The sequence below is a fragment of the Schistocerca nitens genome, chromosome 3 (assembly GCF_023898315.1).
Source record: "Schistocerca nitens isolate TAMUIC-IGC-003100 chromosome 3, iqSchNite1.1, whole genome shotgun sequence".
In the NCBI taxonomy this organism is placed as follows: domain Eukaryota; kingdom Metazoa; phylum Arthropoda; class Insecta; order Orthoptera; family Acrididae; genus Schistocerca; species Schistocerca nitens.
The window spans coordinates 573,763,253-573,780,454 of NC_064616.1; the positions used below are offsets into that span (position 1 = coordinate 573,763,253).

General features: G+C 38.0%; 1 protein-coding gene across 1 annotated transcript in view; it reads left to right on the forward strand.

Moving 5' to 3' along the window:
- Positions 1–16,703, forward strand: part of LOC126248484 (spectrin beta chain, non-erythrocytic 1) — a 294,125-nt gene extending 277,422 nt beyond the window's left edge. Inside the window, exons 67-69 of the mRNA XM_049949503.1 lie at positions 3,839–3,961; positions 7,843–7,874; positions 15,505–16,703. Of these exons, the coding sequence (XP_049805460.1) occupies positions 3,839–3,961; positions 7,843–7,874; positions 15,505–15,723 (374 nt within the window). The 3' untranslated portion in view covers positions 15,724–16,703. The remainder of the gene's footprint in view (positions 1–3,838; positions 3,962–7,842; positions 7,875–15,504) is intronic.
- Positions 16,704–17,202: the final 499 nt, after the last annotated feature.

Genomic DNA, 17,202 nt, shown 5'->3' on the forward strand with positions numbered 1-17,202 from the left:
GAAATACTACAGATTTGGCCATAAGAATTGTAGCAACAGGATTGTTATCTTTCGCTCAAACTTTGAACTTGTAAGCTTCGTTTGCTATTGCTACAATGTCCATATAAAATTGTTGTTGTTGTTGTTGTTGTTGTGGTCTTCAGTCCTGAGAATGGTTTGATGCAGCTCTCCATGCTACTCTGTCCTGTGCAAGCTTCTTCATCTCCCAGTACCTACTGCAACCTACATCCTTCTGAATCTGCTTAGTGTATTCATCTCTTGGTCTCCCTCTACGATTTTTACCCTCCACGCTGCCCTCCAATGCTAAATTTGTGATCCCTTGAAGCCTCAAAACATGTCCTACCAACCGATCCCTTCTTCTAGTCAAGTTGTGCCACAAACTTCTCTTCTCCCCAATCCTATTAAATACCTCCTCATTAGTTACGTGATCTACCCACCTTATCTTCAGCATTCTTCTGTAGCACCACATTTCGAAAGCTTCTATTCTCCTCTTGTCCATACTAGTTATCGTCCATGTTTCACTTCCATACATGGCTACACTCCATACAAATACTTTCAGAAACGACTTCCTGACACTTAAATCTATACTTGATGTTAACAAATTTCTCTTCTTCAGAAATGATTTCCTTGCCATTGCCAGTCTACATTTTATATCCTCTCTACTTCGACCATCATCAGTTATTTTCCTCCCTAAATAGCAAAACTCCTTTACTACTTTAAGTGTCTCATTTCCTAATCTAATTCCCTCAGCATCACCCGATTTAATTTGACTACATTCCATTATCCTCGTTTTGCTTTTGTTGATGTTCATCTTACATCCTCCTTTCAAGACACTGTCCATTCTGTTCAACTGCTCTTCCAAGTCCTTTGCTGTCTCTGACAGAATCACAATTTCATCGGCGAACCTCAAAGTTTTTACTTCTTCTCCATGAATTTTAATACCTACTCCGAATTTTTCTTTTGTTTCCTTTACTGCTTGCTCAATATACAGATTGAATAACATCGGGGAGAGGCTACAACCCTGTCTCACTCCCTTCCCAACCACTGCTTCCCTTTCATGCCCCTCGACTCTTATAACTGCCATCTGGTTTCTGTACAAATTGTAAATAGCCTTTCGCTCCCTGTATTTTACCCCTGCCACCTTTAGAATGTGAAAGAGTGTATTCCAGTCAACATTGTCAAAAGCTTTCTCTAAGTCTACAAATGCTAGAAACGTAGGTTTGCCTTTTCTTAATCTTTCTTCTAAGATAAGTCGTAGGGTTAGTATTGCCTCACGTGTTCCAACATTTCTACGGAATCCAAACTGATCTTCCCCGAGGTCCGCTTCTGCCAGTTTTTCCATTCGTCTGTAAAGAATTCGTGTTAGTATTTTGCAGCTGTGACTTATTAAACTGATGGTCGGTAATTTTCACATCTGTCAACACCTGCTTTCTTTGGGATTGGAATTATTATATTCTTCTTGAAGTCTGAGGGTATTTCGCCTGTCTCATACATCTTGCTCACCAGATGGTAGAGTTTTGTCAGGACTGGCTCTCCCAAGGCCGTCAGTAGTTCTAATGGAATGTTGTCTACTCCCGGGGCCTTGTTTCGACTCAGGTCTTTCAGTGCTCTGTCAAACTCTTCACGCAGTATCTTATCTCCCATTTCATCTTCATCTACATCCTCTTCCATTTCCATAATATTGTCCTCAAGTACATCACCCTTGTATAAACCCTCTATATACTCCTTCCACCTTTCTGCCTTCCCTTCTTTGCTTAGAACTGGGTTGCCATCTGAGCTCTTGACATTCATACAAGTGGTTCTCTTCTCTCCAAAGGTCTCTTTAATTTTCCTGTAGGCAGTATGTATCTTACCCCTAGTGAGACAAGCCTCTACTTCCTTGTATTTGTCCTCTAGCCATCCCTGCTTAGCCATTTTGCACTTCCTGTCGATCTCATTTTTGAGACGTTTGTATTCCTTTTTGCCTGCTTCATTTACTGCATTTTTATATTTTCTCCTTTCATCAATTAAATTCAATATTTCTTCTGTTACCCAAGGATTTCTATTAGCCCTCGTCTTTTTACCTACTTGATCGTCTGCTGCTTTCACTACTACATCCCTCAGAGCTACCCATTCTTCTTCTACTGTATTTCTTTCCCCTATTCCTGTCAATTGTTCCCTTATGCTCTCCCTGAAACTCTCTACAATCTCTGGTTCTTTCAGTTTATCCAGGTCCCATCTCCTTAAATTCCCACCTTTTTGCAGTTTCTTCAGTTTCAATCTGCAGTTCATAACCAATATATTGTGGTCAGAATCCACATCTGTCCCTGGAAATATCTTACGATTTAAAACCTGGTTCCTAAATCTCTGTCTTACCATTATATAATCTATCTGATACCTTTTAGTATCTCCAGGATTCTTCCAGGTATACAACCTTCTTTTATGATTCTTGAACCAAGTGTTAGCTATGATTAAGTTATGCTCTGTGCAAAATTCTACAAGGCAGCTTCCTCTTTCATTTCTTCCCCCCAATCCATATTCACCTACTATGTTTCCTTCTCTCCCTTTTCCTACTGACGAATTCCAGTCACCAATGACTATTAAATTTTCGTCTCCCTTCACTACCTGAATAATTTCTTTTATCTCGTCATACATTTTATCAATTTCTTCATCATCTGCAGAGCTAGTTGGCATATAAACTTGTACCACTGTAGTAGGCATGGGCTTTGTGTCTATCTTGGCCACAATAATGCGTTCACTATGCTGTTTGTAGTAGCTAACCCGCACTCCTATTTTTTTATTCATTATTAAACCTACTCCTGCATTACCTCTATTTGATTTTGTATTTATAACCCTGTAATCACCTGACCAAAAGTCTTGTTCCTCCTGCCACCGAACTTCACTAATTCCCACTATATCTAACTTTAACCTATCCATTTCCCTTTTTAAATTTTCGAACCTACCTGCCCGATTAAGGGATCTGACATTCCACGCTCCGATCCGTAGAACGCCAGTTTTCTTTCTCCTGATAACGACGTCCTCTTGAGTAGTCCCCTCCCGGAGATCCGAATGGGGGGACTATTTTACCTCCAGAATATTTTACCCAAGAGGACGCCATCATCATTTAATCATACAGTAAAGCTGCATGTCCTCATGAAAAATTATGGCTGTAGTTTCCCCTTGCTTTCAGTCGTTCGCAGTACCAGCACAGCAAGGCCGTTTTGGCTAATGTTGCAAGGCCAGATCAGTCAATCATCCAGACTGTTGCCCCTGCAACTACTGAAAAGGCTGCTGCCCCTCTTCAGGAACCACATGTTTGTCTGGCCTCTCAACAGATACCCCTCCGTTGTGGTTGCACCTACGGTATGGCCATCTGTATCACTGAGGCACGCAAGCCTCCCCACCAACGGCAAGGTCCATGGTTCATGGGGGGATATGTGTTAATAAATGTGTTAATAATGTGTTAATAAATGCTAATTTCCCAGACTATTCATCTAACCATAAATTTTATCGAATTGTTATGGTTACGTACAGTCTTGAAATGGTGAGTCTTCCCATTATGGAGTGATGATTGGGTGTAAATCCTAACAATATAATGATCACTTTTGTTCCAGGATACATCAAAGTAGGTTTGGACATTAATATTAAACTAAAATATATCTTTGATAATCTGCATACAAAACCTAAATTAATTTGCTTTAATCTATTAATAAATGATTGGTTCCATAATAGCACTGACATGTCAGCTTTTTGCTTTTTCTTTTGTGTGTCTTGTTGTTATCTGTTTATCCGTAGATGCAAATAATTTCATGCTTTTGTGTTGTTGCATGTTGTGTGATGTGTTGTATTTGTCTTGTAGAGCTACCTCCCCCTCTGCCCTCCTCTGCACCCCCACATAGGACATTTTTGTCAACTTCAGCTGGACGTGGAGAGATTCCTCAGGATCATTGGCAACAGGAGCACACAGGTTTCCACCACCAGGGTTAGTACACTTATTGGACCATATCCTGACCCCTGTATAAATTGTCCATGTGGTTCTTATTGTTTACTGTCAATGTATAGTGTATTTTGAAAGCTTAAAGGTGTAATGAATGTACTAATTTTAAATCAGTATGTACTAATGTAATCAGTATGAGCTACAACTGACTGAAGCAGTAACAAGATTAAGTATTACATGACATCTCCCAGTTGTTTTAATAAACCTGGTCTTGATTGAACCTGGTAATGAGGCAGAACTGGTCATTCACGTTGATGGTATTTATTTATGTATTTGTTATGTGTTAAGCATTGGTGAATACACAGCATGTTTCAGGACCTCACTGGTAAAATTTGAGAAAAAAATTAGGTCACATATGGGAGATTATTTTGTGTTAAGAAATGTAATCTTTTCAACCCATCGCTCAGGAGTTGTGCATGTGATGCATGGGTGGGAGTCTGAGAAAGAGTTATAACAATTGTACACAAACTACTTTATATTCAGGACAAGTTTGAATGAATTTGTAACTAGTAGTCTAAAGGTCTGTTCTGGACAGAATGAGGTGGTATGATGGTTAAGACACAGGACGTACATTTTGAAGGAGTGGGATTGAAACCCCCATCAGACCTTCAGATTTAGATTGTCATAAAATCTGTAAATTGTTTGATATATATGCCAGAATCATTCCTTTTAAAAAGAGATTACCCACTTTCTTTCCCCATCCATTTCCAATGTTTATCCAAAGTCTAATCATCTTGTTGCTGATGAAATGTGAAGTCGTAACTGTCCTGCATTAGTCTGCTCTGTGCCTCATTTCATTCTCGATACGTTTGCAGTAATTATTACCAAAAAGTGTTGAGCTGGACAGGATTCTGTTTGACATCATGAAATACATCACTGACTTCAGAAATCAGCCCAGCTCTAATGGCAGTAGCTGCAACATACACCACCCACTTGACACACCTCAAATATAAAATCGAGAGGGTGTTAAAATTGGTGAGAACTGACTGCACAACACTCCCTGCTTGACATATACAAAGTTTCCCAAAGTTAAAAGTTATCTGTGAATGTATAACAATTCTGAAATGCTCTCTATCATGTCGGAATCAGAGGTTGTTGGACGCAGTATCCAGAAATTCCATGAATGTTGTGTGTAGAATCTTGTGGAAAGCTGCTAGCAGAAATACGGGTATCCAGCATACAGCCTCCACTTAAAAAATGTTTAACAGAAAGGAATCGGAAACTGCCAGTTCATCTTCACCAAAGCAGTTATAATCCCATTAGTATGCAGTATCAGTTATCTTTATTACACCAGAACATTTCGGGACTCAGAAATAAAGTTGATGAACAACTCATTTGTATTGATGAAATGAATTCATCTAACCAAATTGACATAATCTGCCCCTCTGAACATCAAGTGACCACTGGTATAGATATGTTAGACATTTCAGGATTTAAGCTCGCTTCCTACTTCTGCAGAGTAGATATGGATGGAGGAGGAGTTGCCACATTTATTAAAAACTGCCATAAATTCAAGAACATTGGTGACATTAATAAATTCTGTTTAGAGCAGCATCTAGAAGCATGTGCAACAGAAGTAGAGTTCCATAACAGATCGTGTATAATAGTAACTATTTACTAAGCACCTGCAGGAAATTATAATCTATTCATAAGTCATCTAGAAGCTCTTTTGGGTTATTTAACAGGAAGAAACAAAGAAATTTTGATTGCTGGTGACTTTAATACAGATTTTCTAATGCAATCTTCCAGTAAACATTTACTGCAGTTAGTAATGTTGTCTTTCAATCTAACTCACATTGTAAACTTTCCAACTAGGATTACTAAATCCTCAAGGATAGCCATTGATAACATTTTTATAGACAAATGAAAGGAACAAAATCATATCATAAAACCTGTAATAAATGGACTATCAGATCATGATATGCAGCTCCTTGTTTTAGTTGTAAATTCTAAGCAGATTATCAAGACTGCTAAATCTGAGTACAGGAGAGTAGTCACTCAACCAAAAATTGAGTGTTTCAGAAAACTGCTCAAAGATATGAACTGGAAAGTTGTTTATAGTGCTCATGACATGAATGAAAAGTATAACACATTCATGAACAATGTCAGTACCATGTTTGAAAACTGTTTTCCTCTAAAAGCTACTCAAATTAAACAGAAGTCTAGAATAAAACCATGGAATACACAAGGAATAAAGATTTCCTGTAAGACAAAAAGGAAAATGTATCTGTCGACCAAGAATAGCTCCAATGCTGATGTTTTAGCTAAATACAAGGAATACTGTAAAATATTAAAAAAAGTAATTCAGACATCTAAACAAATGCACTACGAGAAGAAGATACCAATGTCAGGGAACAAAATAAAAACAATATGGGATATAGTGAAAGAGGAAACTGGTAGAACCAGAAAGGAACAGGAGCAAATAGCATTAAGGGTAGATGACACATTAGTAACTGATGGGCATAATGTGGCAAATCTATTTAACAAGTACTTTATATCCGTTACTGATAGAATGGGATTGTCAGGATCAGTAAATAATGCCCTTGAATATCTGAAACTAGCCTTTACAAATAGCTTCAGGTACATGAATATGTCAATCACTTCACCAAAAGAAATAACTTCCATAATAAAATCTTTAAAAACAAAGCATTCTAGTGGTTACGATGAAATATCAACAAAGTTAATTAAGGCATGTTCTTGTGAATTTAGTACAACTCTAAGTTACTTGTGTAACCAGTCAATTATAACTGGGACATTTCCTGACTGGCTAAAATATGTAGATGTTAAGCCTGTATTCAAGAAGGGGGATAAAGAGATACCATCAAAATACAGACCGATTTCACTTTTGCCAGCATTCCCAAAAATTCTAGAAAAAGTAATGTACAGCCATCTTCTCAACCATCTGACCACAAATAACATACTATCAAGAACACAGTTTGGATTTCTGAAGGGTTCTGATATCAAGAAGACAAAATGTTGTAAGAAACAGAATTTGTGGCTAATCTTTTAAGCTTTTTGTTCACTTTTTAAGGGAAATTAATGAATCTCTTTGCCTTATCATTGAATAGTCCACCTCCTTCATGTAGAGTAAGTTGGTGTATACAGTCTTCCGTTATTTTTTGGGACAGTTTAAGGCAATAACTAAACAAAATATTAGATTAATGCATAATGTGTGTAGCCTTTTACCAGTTTTCAAAACTACAGCTAATGCAAGTATTATTTAATAGTCTGATTTTGTTGACTGCCTCAGATTTGATATGTAGCTGGGAACTCATTAATTGTACAGGAATTAAAGTACTTTAAAATTTGACACATTATTTATTTGTTGTATTGTCATTGCCTACTTCATCAGGTTACCTGTCTCAAATTTAGATATTTGGTGCATATATATATATATATATTTCAGTTTATGGGAACATCACACCACAAGCTAGACAGGTAATATGACTGCTCAAGATAATACAATTTTCCAGCATAAAAAATTGAATGGAAAAAGATCTTTTTCCGCAAAGTAGAAATAGCCTTATAACAGATGTTGAGCAGTTTAGTACATGAAACAAAGAAACAAACTGAATTAGCAATCTTAATGGTGCCACCCACACAACTGTATGGCTGTGAAATGGAAATCTGAAATACAAATAAAACAAAACTTCAAAATACAGTTGATAAACTGGAACTCCTAAAAAGGGCATGCAGACGAAGTATAATATATGAAGTAAGAATAATTCAGATTAATTTCAAAATAGTTAATTATTTTGTTTTTATAGAATGTTATTTTCATAATATAATGGAGAACCACTTGATTGATGTTTCTATGTTACATCATTTGTGTTCTTATTCTTATAATATTTTTCTTTTTGTTTCAGTTTATGGGAACATCACACCACAAGCTAGACAGGTAATATGACTGCTCAAGATAATACACACTGCCTGACAAAGAAAGTGAAGCTCCCTGAAGGGGATGGATAAATGAAATGTTGAAGGTTGATAGAGCAGGCGTTGTTATTTCAGGAATTGCAAAATTGAGTCAAATTTATAAAGAACTTGGCAGTATGAGCCCATTTGTTAGTACGACATGGCACCACCTCTGGGCTGGATGCATGCACTAATTTTGCTGGGAAGGGTGTCGTAAAGCTATTGTACCCTCTCCTGAGACAAGCTGCTCCACCACTGTAGTAACAGGTGCTTGATATCCCGGATGCTAGCACTGGGGCAGAGTTGATGTCTGCACTTGTCCCACATAGGTTCTATTGGGGACAGAATGGGAATCTTGCTGACCATGGGAGTATCTCAACATCACACAGACAGTTCATAGCTGTGTGTGTATGAGCATTGTCCTGTTGAAGAATGACCATGATACTGTCACATGAGAGGTAACACATGAGGGCGCAGGATGTCCATGATGTACTGTGTTGCCAGGATTCCCTCACTCACTACCCACCCTGATCTCTGATAGATCCCCACATCATGACATGAGGAGTAACACTGTTGTGCCTCTTGAAAACAATGATAGAATGGGACCCTTCATCAAGCTGTCTCAATACTCACTGATGATGTTCATCCAGTGTAGAGCAGAACCACAACTGATGGCTGAACACGGCACAATATCACCAGCAGTCCATGCTTTCTGATCATAGCAGCAGTCCAAATACAGCCATTTGTATTGTGTTATTAACAATCACCTACCCACGGTTCTGTAATGCCCTAGTCTGGCTGCTGGTAGTATATAGCAAATGGTGCAGGATGACACAGACTGTTGCAATGTTGTCCTCAGATGTCAGGTGCAGATGCCAAGGGGCTATGATGTGTTTGGTGCACAGTGCAGTGCTCCTCTCTTGTGATGGTCAGGTGTGGCCGATCAGTATCTGGAAGATGAGTGTGCCTGCTCTCACATCCCCATACAGTCCAACATCGTACCACTGTCACATCCAGATACTCCACAAAGCTGAATATTGTGCAATTTGATCAGCTGGCCAGATTGAGACCCAGAGTGAGACCCTCTTCAACTCTCTCAGGTGTTGATAATTCTGTCTTGCATGATTAAGCGGGATCTCCATCTTCTACAGTAATCACTCTGTGGTGTCACTGCCAGAAACCACACTTGCTAGGTGGTAGCCTTTAAATCGGCCGCGGTCCGTTAGTATACGTCAGACCCATGTGTTGCCACTATCAGTGATTGCAGACCGACCGCCGCCATACGGCAGGTCTAGTCTAGAGACTCCCGAGCACTCGCCCCAGTTGTACAGCCGACTTTGCTAGCAATGGTTCACTGTCTACATACGCTCTCATTTGCAGAGATGACAGTTTAGCATAGCCTTCAGCTACGTCATTTGCTACAACCTATCAAGGCGCCATATTCAGTTACTATGTCTTTTGAACAGATAATATTGTGAATCATGTACCGTCAAGAGTGATGTTCATCATTAATGGATTACAGTTAAGTATCAAACTAATTATGTTCGCTGTCTGAATTCTAATTCCTTGTCATGTTCCAGACCTCACGTCAGTATAATTCTTCCCTTCTCACACCAGCCTGCGTGAGCTAAAACGCGTGCATTTCAGCCTCCTCTAGTAACACGGTGTTGGCTCTTCTGCCAACACAACACACTCAGTATCTGATGTAGTTCACAACCCTTCTATACCCTACCAGGCACAGTAGCAACAATAATGCACTCTGGTGGCCATTCTACCTGTCACAGAGAATTGCGACTGTAATTATTTACATACCCACTGACTGACTGTACGTGTACAATATGTGGCCACGTCTTCCGGGTGCATCACTTTTTTTGTCAGGCAGTGCAGGTGTACCATTAAAAATGAATAAATCACTTAAAATACTTTGCTCTATTTTGTGTGTGTTACTTCTTCAGGGACTTTTTGCAGTGAACCTCATAAATTTAATTGTACATGTTAAGAAACAAATATAAGATTTGCAGACAAACCTTGATACAAAATATTTTATTTGTTTTGCTCTAATACACTGACAGAAAAAAAATTATCACATTGCCAAGGAGGAGTTGTGCGACACAGTTGAAAGTTGGTAGGTATGTTCCTACATCTGAAAGATGATGTCTTTTCAAATTTTGCACCAGTCACATAAGAGTGATGCTAGTAGTGCCACTATGAGGATGTAAATCAAGTTTGCTGTAAACACATGCTGTAATGGTCATCAGTGTTAGTTACCTTTGAGATTAGACATGAGATGATGATAGTCAAAATGCCTTTAAGGCAGCAAAGACACCATCATCAACACCTCAACGAGTTTGAACGAGATCAAATAATAGTGTGACAAGAAGCTGGATCCCTCTGCAATATTGCAGAAAGACATGACAGGAATGTAGCCACTGTACATGACTGCTGGCAGTCATGATCAAAATAATGTACGGTCACAAGAAGAGTCTGCTCTGGACGGCCACATTGTTGGACCGAGAGGGAAGACCATTGTGTTCAGTGTATGGCTGTGGCATATCATTCTGCATCTATAGTAGCAATTTCAGTAGCAGCAGTCACCACAGTGACACAACAAACTGTTACAAATCGATTACTTAAAGGACAGGTCTGAGCCCAGATGCTCAGTAATGTACATTCTACTGACCCCAAACCACCACCATTTGCGATGTAAGTCATGTCAAGTGAGAGTTCGTTGGAGTGCAGGGTGGAGGTCAGTTGGGTTTTCTGATGAAAGCAGGTTTTGCCTCAGTGCCAATGATGGCTGTGTGTTGGCTAGGAGGAGGCCAGTTGAGACCTGCAACTGACCTGTCATTGTGCTAGACACACTGGACCTGCACCTGTAGGTATGGTCTGGTGTATGATTTCGCATGATAGCAGGAGCACTCTAGTGGTTGTCCCATGCACCCTGACTGAAAATTTGTACATCAGTCTAGTGATTCAACCTGTTGTACTGCAATCCGTGAACAGCATTCCGGGGGATATTTTCGAACAGGATAACGCTTGCTCACATACCACTGTTCTAATCCAACATGCTCTACAGTGTGTCAACATTTTGCCGTGGCCTGCTCAATCACCAGATCTGCCTCCAAGGGAGCACATATGGGGCATCATTGGACGACGACTCCAGCATCATCAGCAAACAGCATTAACCATCCGTGTATTGCCCCACCAAGAGCAACAGGCATGGAACTCCATCCCACAAACTGACATCCACACCTGTACGAAATCTGTACATTACAATGCATACATGTTTGCATTATTGCATTCAACATTCTGGTGGTTATACTGGTTATTAATGTACCAACATTACACATTTGTGATGGCTTATCTCGAACTTGCATTACCTGTGATCTTGCAGTGTTAATCACTTAAATATGTTACCCAGACAAACGTATTCCCAAAATTTCATTATTCTACATTAATTATTTTTTGGTATCATGATATTTTTTCTGTCAGTGTATATTCAGTACGTGTCTGACCACAAACCTAAGCATTAGCATTTTTTAGTCATTTATCACATCTTTCACTTCTGGCAGTGATTTGTTAATGTGAAAAATTATAAGTTGCACCATCATTTGGAATTCACAATCCACATTAAAATGTATGTCCCCTATAATTGTTTGAGTCAAGCAGATCAAAGTCAAAGTCACACTATCTCCAATAGGACAGTAAAGCACTGTTGCTTTCAACATGTGTCTGTGGCACATCGTACTGCAACTGCAGCAGTAATTTGAGCAGCAGTTGGCATCACAGTGTTGAGGACAGCTTCACTCATTTACATTTAACAGAATATTAACATCATTGCTTTATTTTTAATTATGGTAGAACTTTGAAAAAAAAATTAGTTTTGGTAAAATAAATGCTTTTTTGTTTATTTTTGTTAAAGAAATTTTGACAATTGACTCTAGATTTGTATTCATTATGATATACATTCAAATAGCGTAAATTTCTTTCAAAAAGTTTTGCGTGACTATGGTCCCTCATGAGGGAAAAATATGAAAATCGCATGGTGTTTTCACATCAAGGCAAATCCTCAAATCTTACATATTTTCTTGCAGGCTTGAATCGAGCAAAAAGTGTGCAATAATTCTTAGGTTGGAAGCTTTCTAATTCAGACTGCCAGTGATAAATGGAAAAATTATCATATCTGTGTAGATTTTATCAGAAAGTAATTGATTTTTGGCAAAAAAAGATAGTACAGGAATAAGTTTGTGTATAACTGGAAAAATTCACTTTTCATCTTGAGGGTTAGAGAAAAAAGAAAGCTTATCCTGTTAAGAGACATTTGAAAAATTCAGGAATGTTATTCTGAAATTGGTCTTAATAGCTTAAGAAACAAGCATGCATTCAAAAGGAGAACTGGCTTACTCATTGTAGCTTTTGATATGGTTCCAGTAACACTGCAAAATGTGCTAGACTGTTGGTTGAGGCAGACTGGCTGTTTAGGCATTTAGGAAGGTTACCATACCAAAGCACACTCAACACCATTACTTGAAGTGGCACTATATCAGAATAGCATTGTGTGGGGAATAGGCTGTTGTAGAGTTAAGTGAAAAATCTAATTGTTGGTTCATTGGTGCAAGAAAAAGGCTGTTGGAAGATCTAAATTAATATGGTCTGGTGCAGACTGTTTTTTTGCAACCAGAGTGCAGGGGAACAGTAGCAGAACCATAGACAATATTTTTATTCATTCTTCATTACTAGATGGGCATTCTGTTAGTAAAAGGGTGACTGGCTTTTCAGACAGTGATGCACAAATTTTAACACTAAAAGGTTTTCGTACTTGAACAAATGTTATATATAATTATAGACTATGTAGAAAATCTAATCCAACAGCAGTTGAGGGTTTTTTAAAACCTCGTCAATGAACAAGAGTGGCAGGATGTTTATAGTGCCAATAATATAGATGAGAAATATGTCTTCCTTAACACATTCCTCATGCTCTTTAAAAGTTGCTTTCTGTTAGAACATTCTAAACAGGGTACTAGCAGTAAGCTGCAGCCTGGGTGTCTGACTAGTGGGACAAGGATATCGTGTAGAACAAAGTGGAAATTATATCAAAATGTTAGAAGTAGTCACACTTGAGCTAGAGTAACCCATTACAAACAGTATTGTAAAGTGCTTAAAATGTTGTTATGAAGGCAAAGAGCATGTGGTACACAAATAGAATAGCTAATTCACAGGATAAAATTAAAACCATATGGTCAGTCTTGAAGGAAGTGTCTGGTCAGCAGCACAAGATCAACGATATAAAGCCAGTTCGTAGTAACTTCTACAAACTAAATTTTTATTTAATTCATCCGGCAATACTCAGAAAGTGAATGTTAAATACTGTACATATATATGACTGATCAGTAACTTTAATAACAGACAGCAGAAGGTCATTCTGCATAGTGTTGACAATGGCTATGATGTGGGGTCTGAGTGGGACCAGTTAAATGGGGAGTGCCCCAGGGATCAGTGCTGGAGCTGCTCCTGTTCCTTACTTGTATAAATGTGAGGGATAAAGGGACCAAACTACAGGGCCATCAGTCCCACAAAATAGCAAAAATAATATTGAGGAAATACTGTAATAAACATTCTCAGTGTTCTGTTGTACCACTAGAAATACATTTGCATGGCCATATTCAGGTGTCCTGTGCAGTGATTTGCTGATAAAAGTAAACCCAGCAGGTGCCATGTTGATTTACTTGTATGTGAAGATAAAGTGCCACATTTGGTGGATTTCATATTTGTGTTTGTGTAAAATTAGAGAGACTCACAGAGAAAAGAGAAGGTGCTGTATGAGTATCAAGAGTTCAATGGCAAACCACTACTAAGCAAAGAAGGGTAAGCTGAAAGGTGGAAAGAATGTGTAGAACATGTATATACGTGAAACAAACTTAAGAACAATATAATAGAAAGAGAAGAGGAGATGTGTGAAAATGAAGTGGGAGGTGTGGTACTCTGAGAGAGACATAAGTAGAAACAAGGCTCTATGAGTAGATAAAATTCCTCCAGAATTATTGAGATCCTTGTGAGAACCAGCCATGACAATGTTATTCCATCTGGTGTGTGAGATATTAGACAGACATTCAGGAAGAATGTAATAATTCCAATTCCAAAGGAGGCAGGTGCTGACAGGTGTGATAATATCAAGCCATCAGTGTAATAAGCCATGGATGCAAAATATTGACAAGAATTACTTACAGGAGAATGGAAAAACTGGTAGAAGCCTACCTCAAGAAAGAGTCCTAAGACTTGTCCTCGAAGATACATTGAAGAAAGGCAAACATACATATAGAGAAAGGTTTGGACAATGTTTATTGGACTACACTCTTTGAAATTTTGAAGGTAACAGAGATAAAAAACAGGAAGTGAAGGATTGTTTACAACGTGTACAGAAACGAGACTGTAGTTGAAAGAATTGAAGTACCTGAAAGGAATGCCATAGTTCAGGAGGGAGTGAGGCGTGGTTGTACTCTACTATCCTTGATGTTATTCGGTCTGTACAGTGAGCAAGCTGTGATGAAAACTGAGGAGAAATTTGAAAAGGGAATTACAGTTCAGGGAGAAGGAAATAAAAATTTCGAGGTTAGCCGATGACATTGTAATTTTGGCAGAGATGGCAAAGGACTAGGAAGAGCAGTTGAATGGAGTGACTAGAATCTTGAGAACAGATTATATTATGAGCATCAGTAACACTAAAAGAAGGGTAATGGAATGTAGCTAGATTAAATAAGGCGATGTTGAGGGCATTAGATGAAGAAATGAGACACTAAAAGTATAGTACATGAGTTTTTCTGTTTGGGCGGCAAACTAACTGATGGTGGCTCAAGTGCAAAGGATATAAAAAGAAGACAGTCAACAGTAAGAAAAGCATTTTTAAACAAGAGGAAATTGTAATCTAATATTTTTAGCGTCACAAAGTATTCTCTTGAGTTATTTGTCTGAAGAATAGCCTTTACGGAAGTGAAACATTGCTGATAAGCAGTACAAACAAAAAGAGAATAGACACTTTTGAAATATGATGCAGAGTCCTGACAGTTAGATGGGTAGATTGAATAACAAATCAGGTGGTGCCGATCAAATTACGGAAAAAAGAAATTTATGCCACGATTTAACTAAATGAAGGATCAGTTGATAGGACACATCCTGAGGCATAAAGGAATTTTTAAATTTGATAATAGAAGGAAACGTATGCTTTGAGGATGATGGGAGAGAGGGGGCGGGGGGGGGGTGTCTCTCTCATAATTTTAACCTTATATGTGAAAGATTAGTTTCAGAGCTTATTTCATGTGTTCTATTATATACCCTTTGTTTTATTCCTGCTTTTACTAAATATTCTTCATGTGCTTCATTGGTATGTTTTTTTAATTCTGTGAAAATACTAAGTTAATTTTGTTACATGGATAATTGTAGGCTCACTGACACTGCCTCGAAGATGTAGTTAGTAAGAGGAAGTAAAGAACTTAACACCTGCATTTGGACAATTATTCCTCTGCTGAATTGTTGAAACCAAAATGTTTGTTTATTACTTTTCTATATTATCATTATATGCTACAGGTGGACATGACTAATGTGTATCTTTTCTGCAGGCGTCACTGCCACCAGACTACAGTTCTCGACTATCATCTTTATCAGCATACAGTGCCAGTTCTGGGCCTGGAGGGGCTGGTGGATTGGAGGGTCAACGTCCTAGTGAGAGCTCGTCTGAGAGTGAACAGCATGCACCCAGTACACGCAAGGATAAAGACAAACGAACCAGTAATGTCCTCAGCAAACTGTTCCGTCAGAAACGTGCTACACATCTTTGAGTGTTATTTGTGGTGAAGTGCACTGCCAGTTTCTATGTGGACGGCTTAAGCCGAGGCAAACTTAATAGTAGTGTTATGGAGAAAAGTGCAGCTATGGTCTCATTAGTACGGCTAATGTGACTTAATATTTTAACAGTGACCTTTATTTTGATAATTTATCATGTTACCTTCACAGGTGTTAGGTCAACAAATGTCTCTCCTAAATTGTAAATAGAAGTGAGTGCAGCTACTGGTAAAAAATGGAAAGAGGCAATCATACACCCCCCCCCCCTCCCTCAACATATTGCAAACAGTGGACAATCATGGTGCTTTATTATTTTAATATGTTGAGGAAAGATCTATATACATAAGAAAATTTCAGTTGGCTAGAAGTAGTGTCATACTTTCTTCTGTCATTCTATTTCTGTAATAAAAATAAATTATGAATGTGTTCATAACTTAAATCTTAGCTACATCCCTCTTTCACTATGTGATGTGAAAGTATTTTTGTAAGAACCTCTTTTGTTTCTGGGAAAATCAACATCACAGAGCCCTACAAGATAATCTTCATTGGGACCTGTATAATTACAATTGTAAACTGGACTTACTAAAATATTTATTATCAAATGATCTGTAATTTCTTTTTATCTAAATTTTATGGCATGTGATTTTCTGATACCACTTTTCAAGAAGAACTGAGTACTTCTGTGATAATGTTACACATTTTTCTTTCCCTCTTTCTTTCCTTAAACTCTCTGAGGTAACAGACAGTTTACGAAAAGTTATAGGTGATGTAATTAAATATTTATAAGAAAAATGTAATCACTGCAAATACATTTTTTATTTCTTAGGATTGTCTTGACAGTATTGACACATTATTGACATTTGTAATGCTGTAGTAAGGACTTGAAAGGAACCCCCATGAAATAACAAAATATGTTTACCAAAAACTCTATGTAAATAAGAAATGGTAACCTTAATATATGCCATTTGCTACATTATCTCTGTTACACGTAACCACGCCCCACCCATCTTTCCCCCCCAATTCACTTAGAGTACTTATAGATACAGCATTTTGGCAGCTTGCACAATGATTGAATGCTAATTTTGCAAAATATTTTCTTAAATGCTCCTCATTGATACCAAGTGACATTTTTTCCAGTAACTCTGTTACATGTTGCCTCCTGAAACAATGAGACTGGGATAAATGAAACTGAGTTTGCAATAATTATCTTGTCCCTTCTCACTAACTGCATACCTGGCTGAAAAAAGGAGGCTAACCTGGCATTTGAATAATCCTTGTCAAACACTGTTGTCATAGATGCATTTTAATTAATATGCTGAGACTCGGATACTGTACTAATACAAAATATTTTTCAAGAAGACCAAGTTTCAACTAAAATAGAGTGAAAAACAGAAATCATAACAACGTTATCACTAGTTTATTTACAAAACATATAGTGGGAATGTATGTGTAGTGCAGTATCATTTGAAAGATCA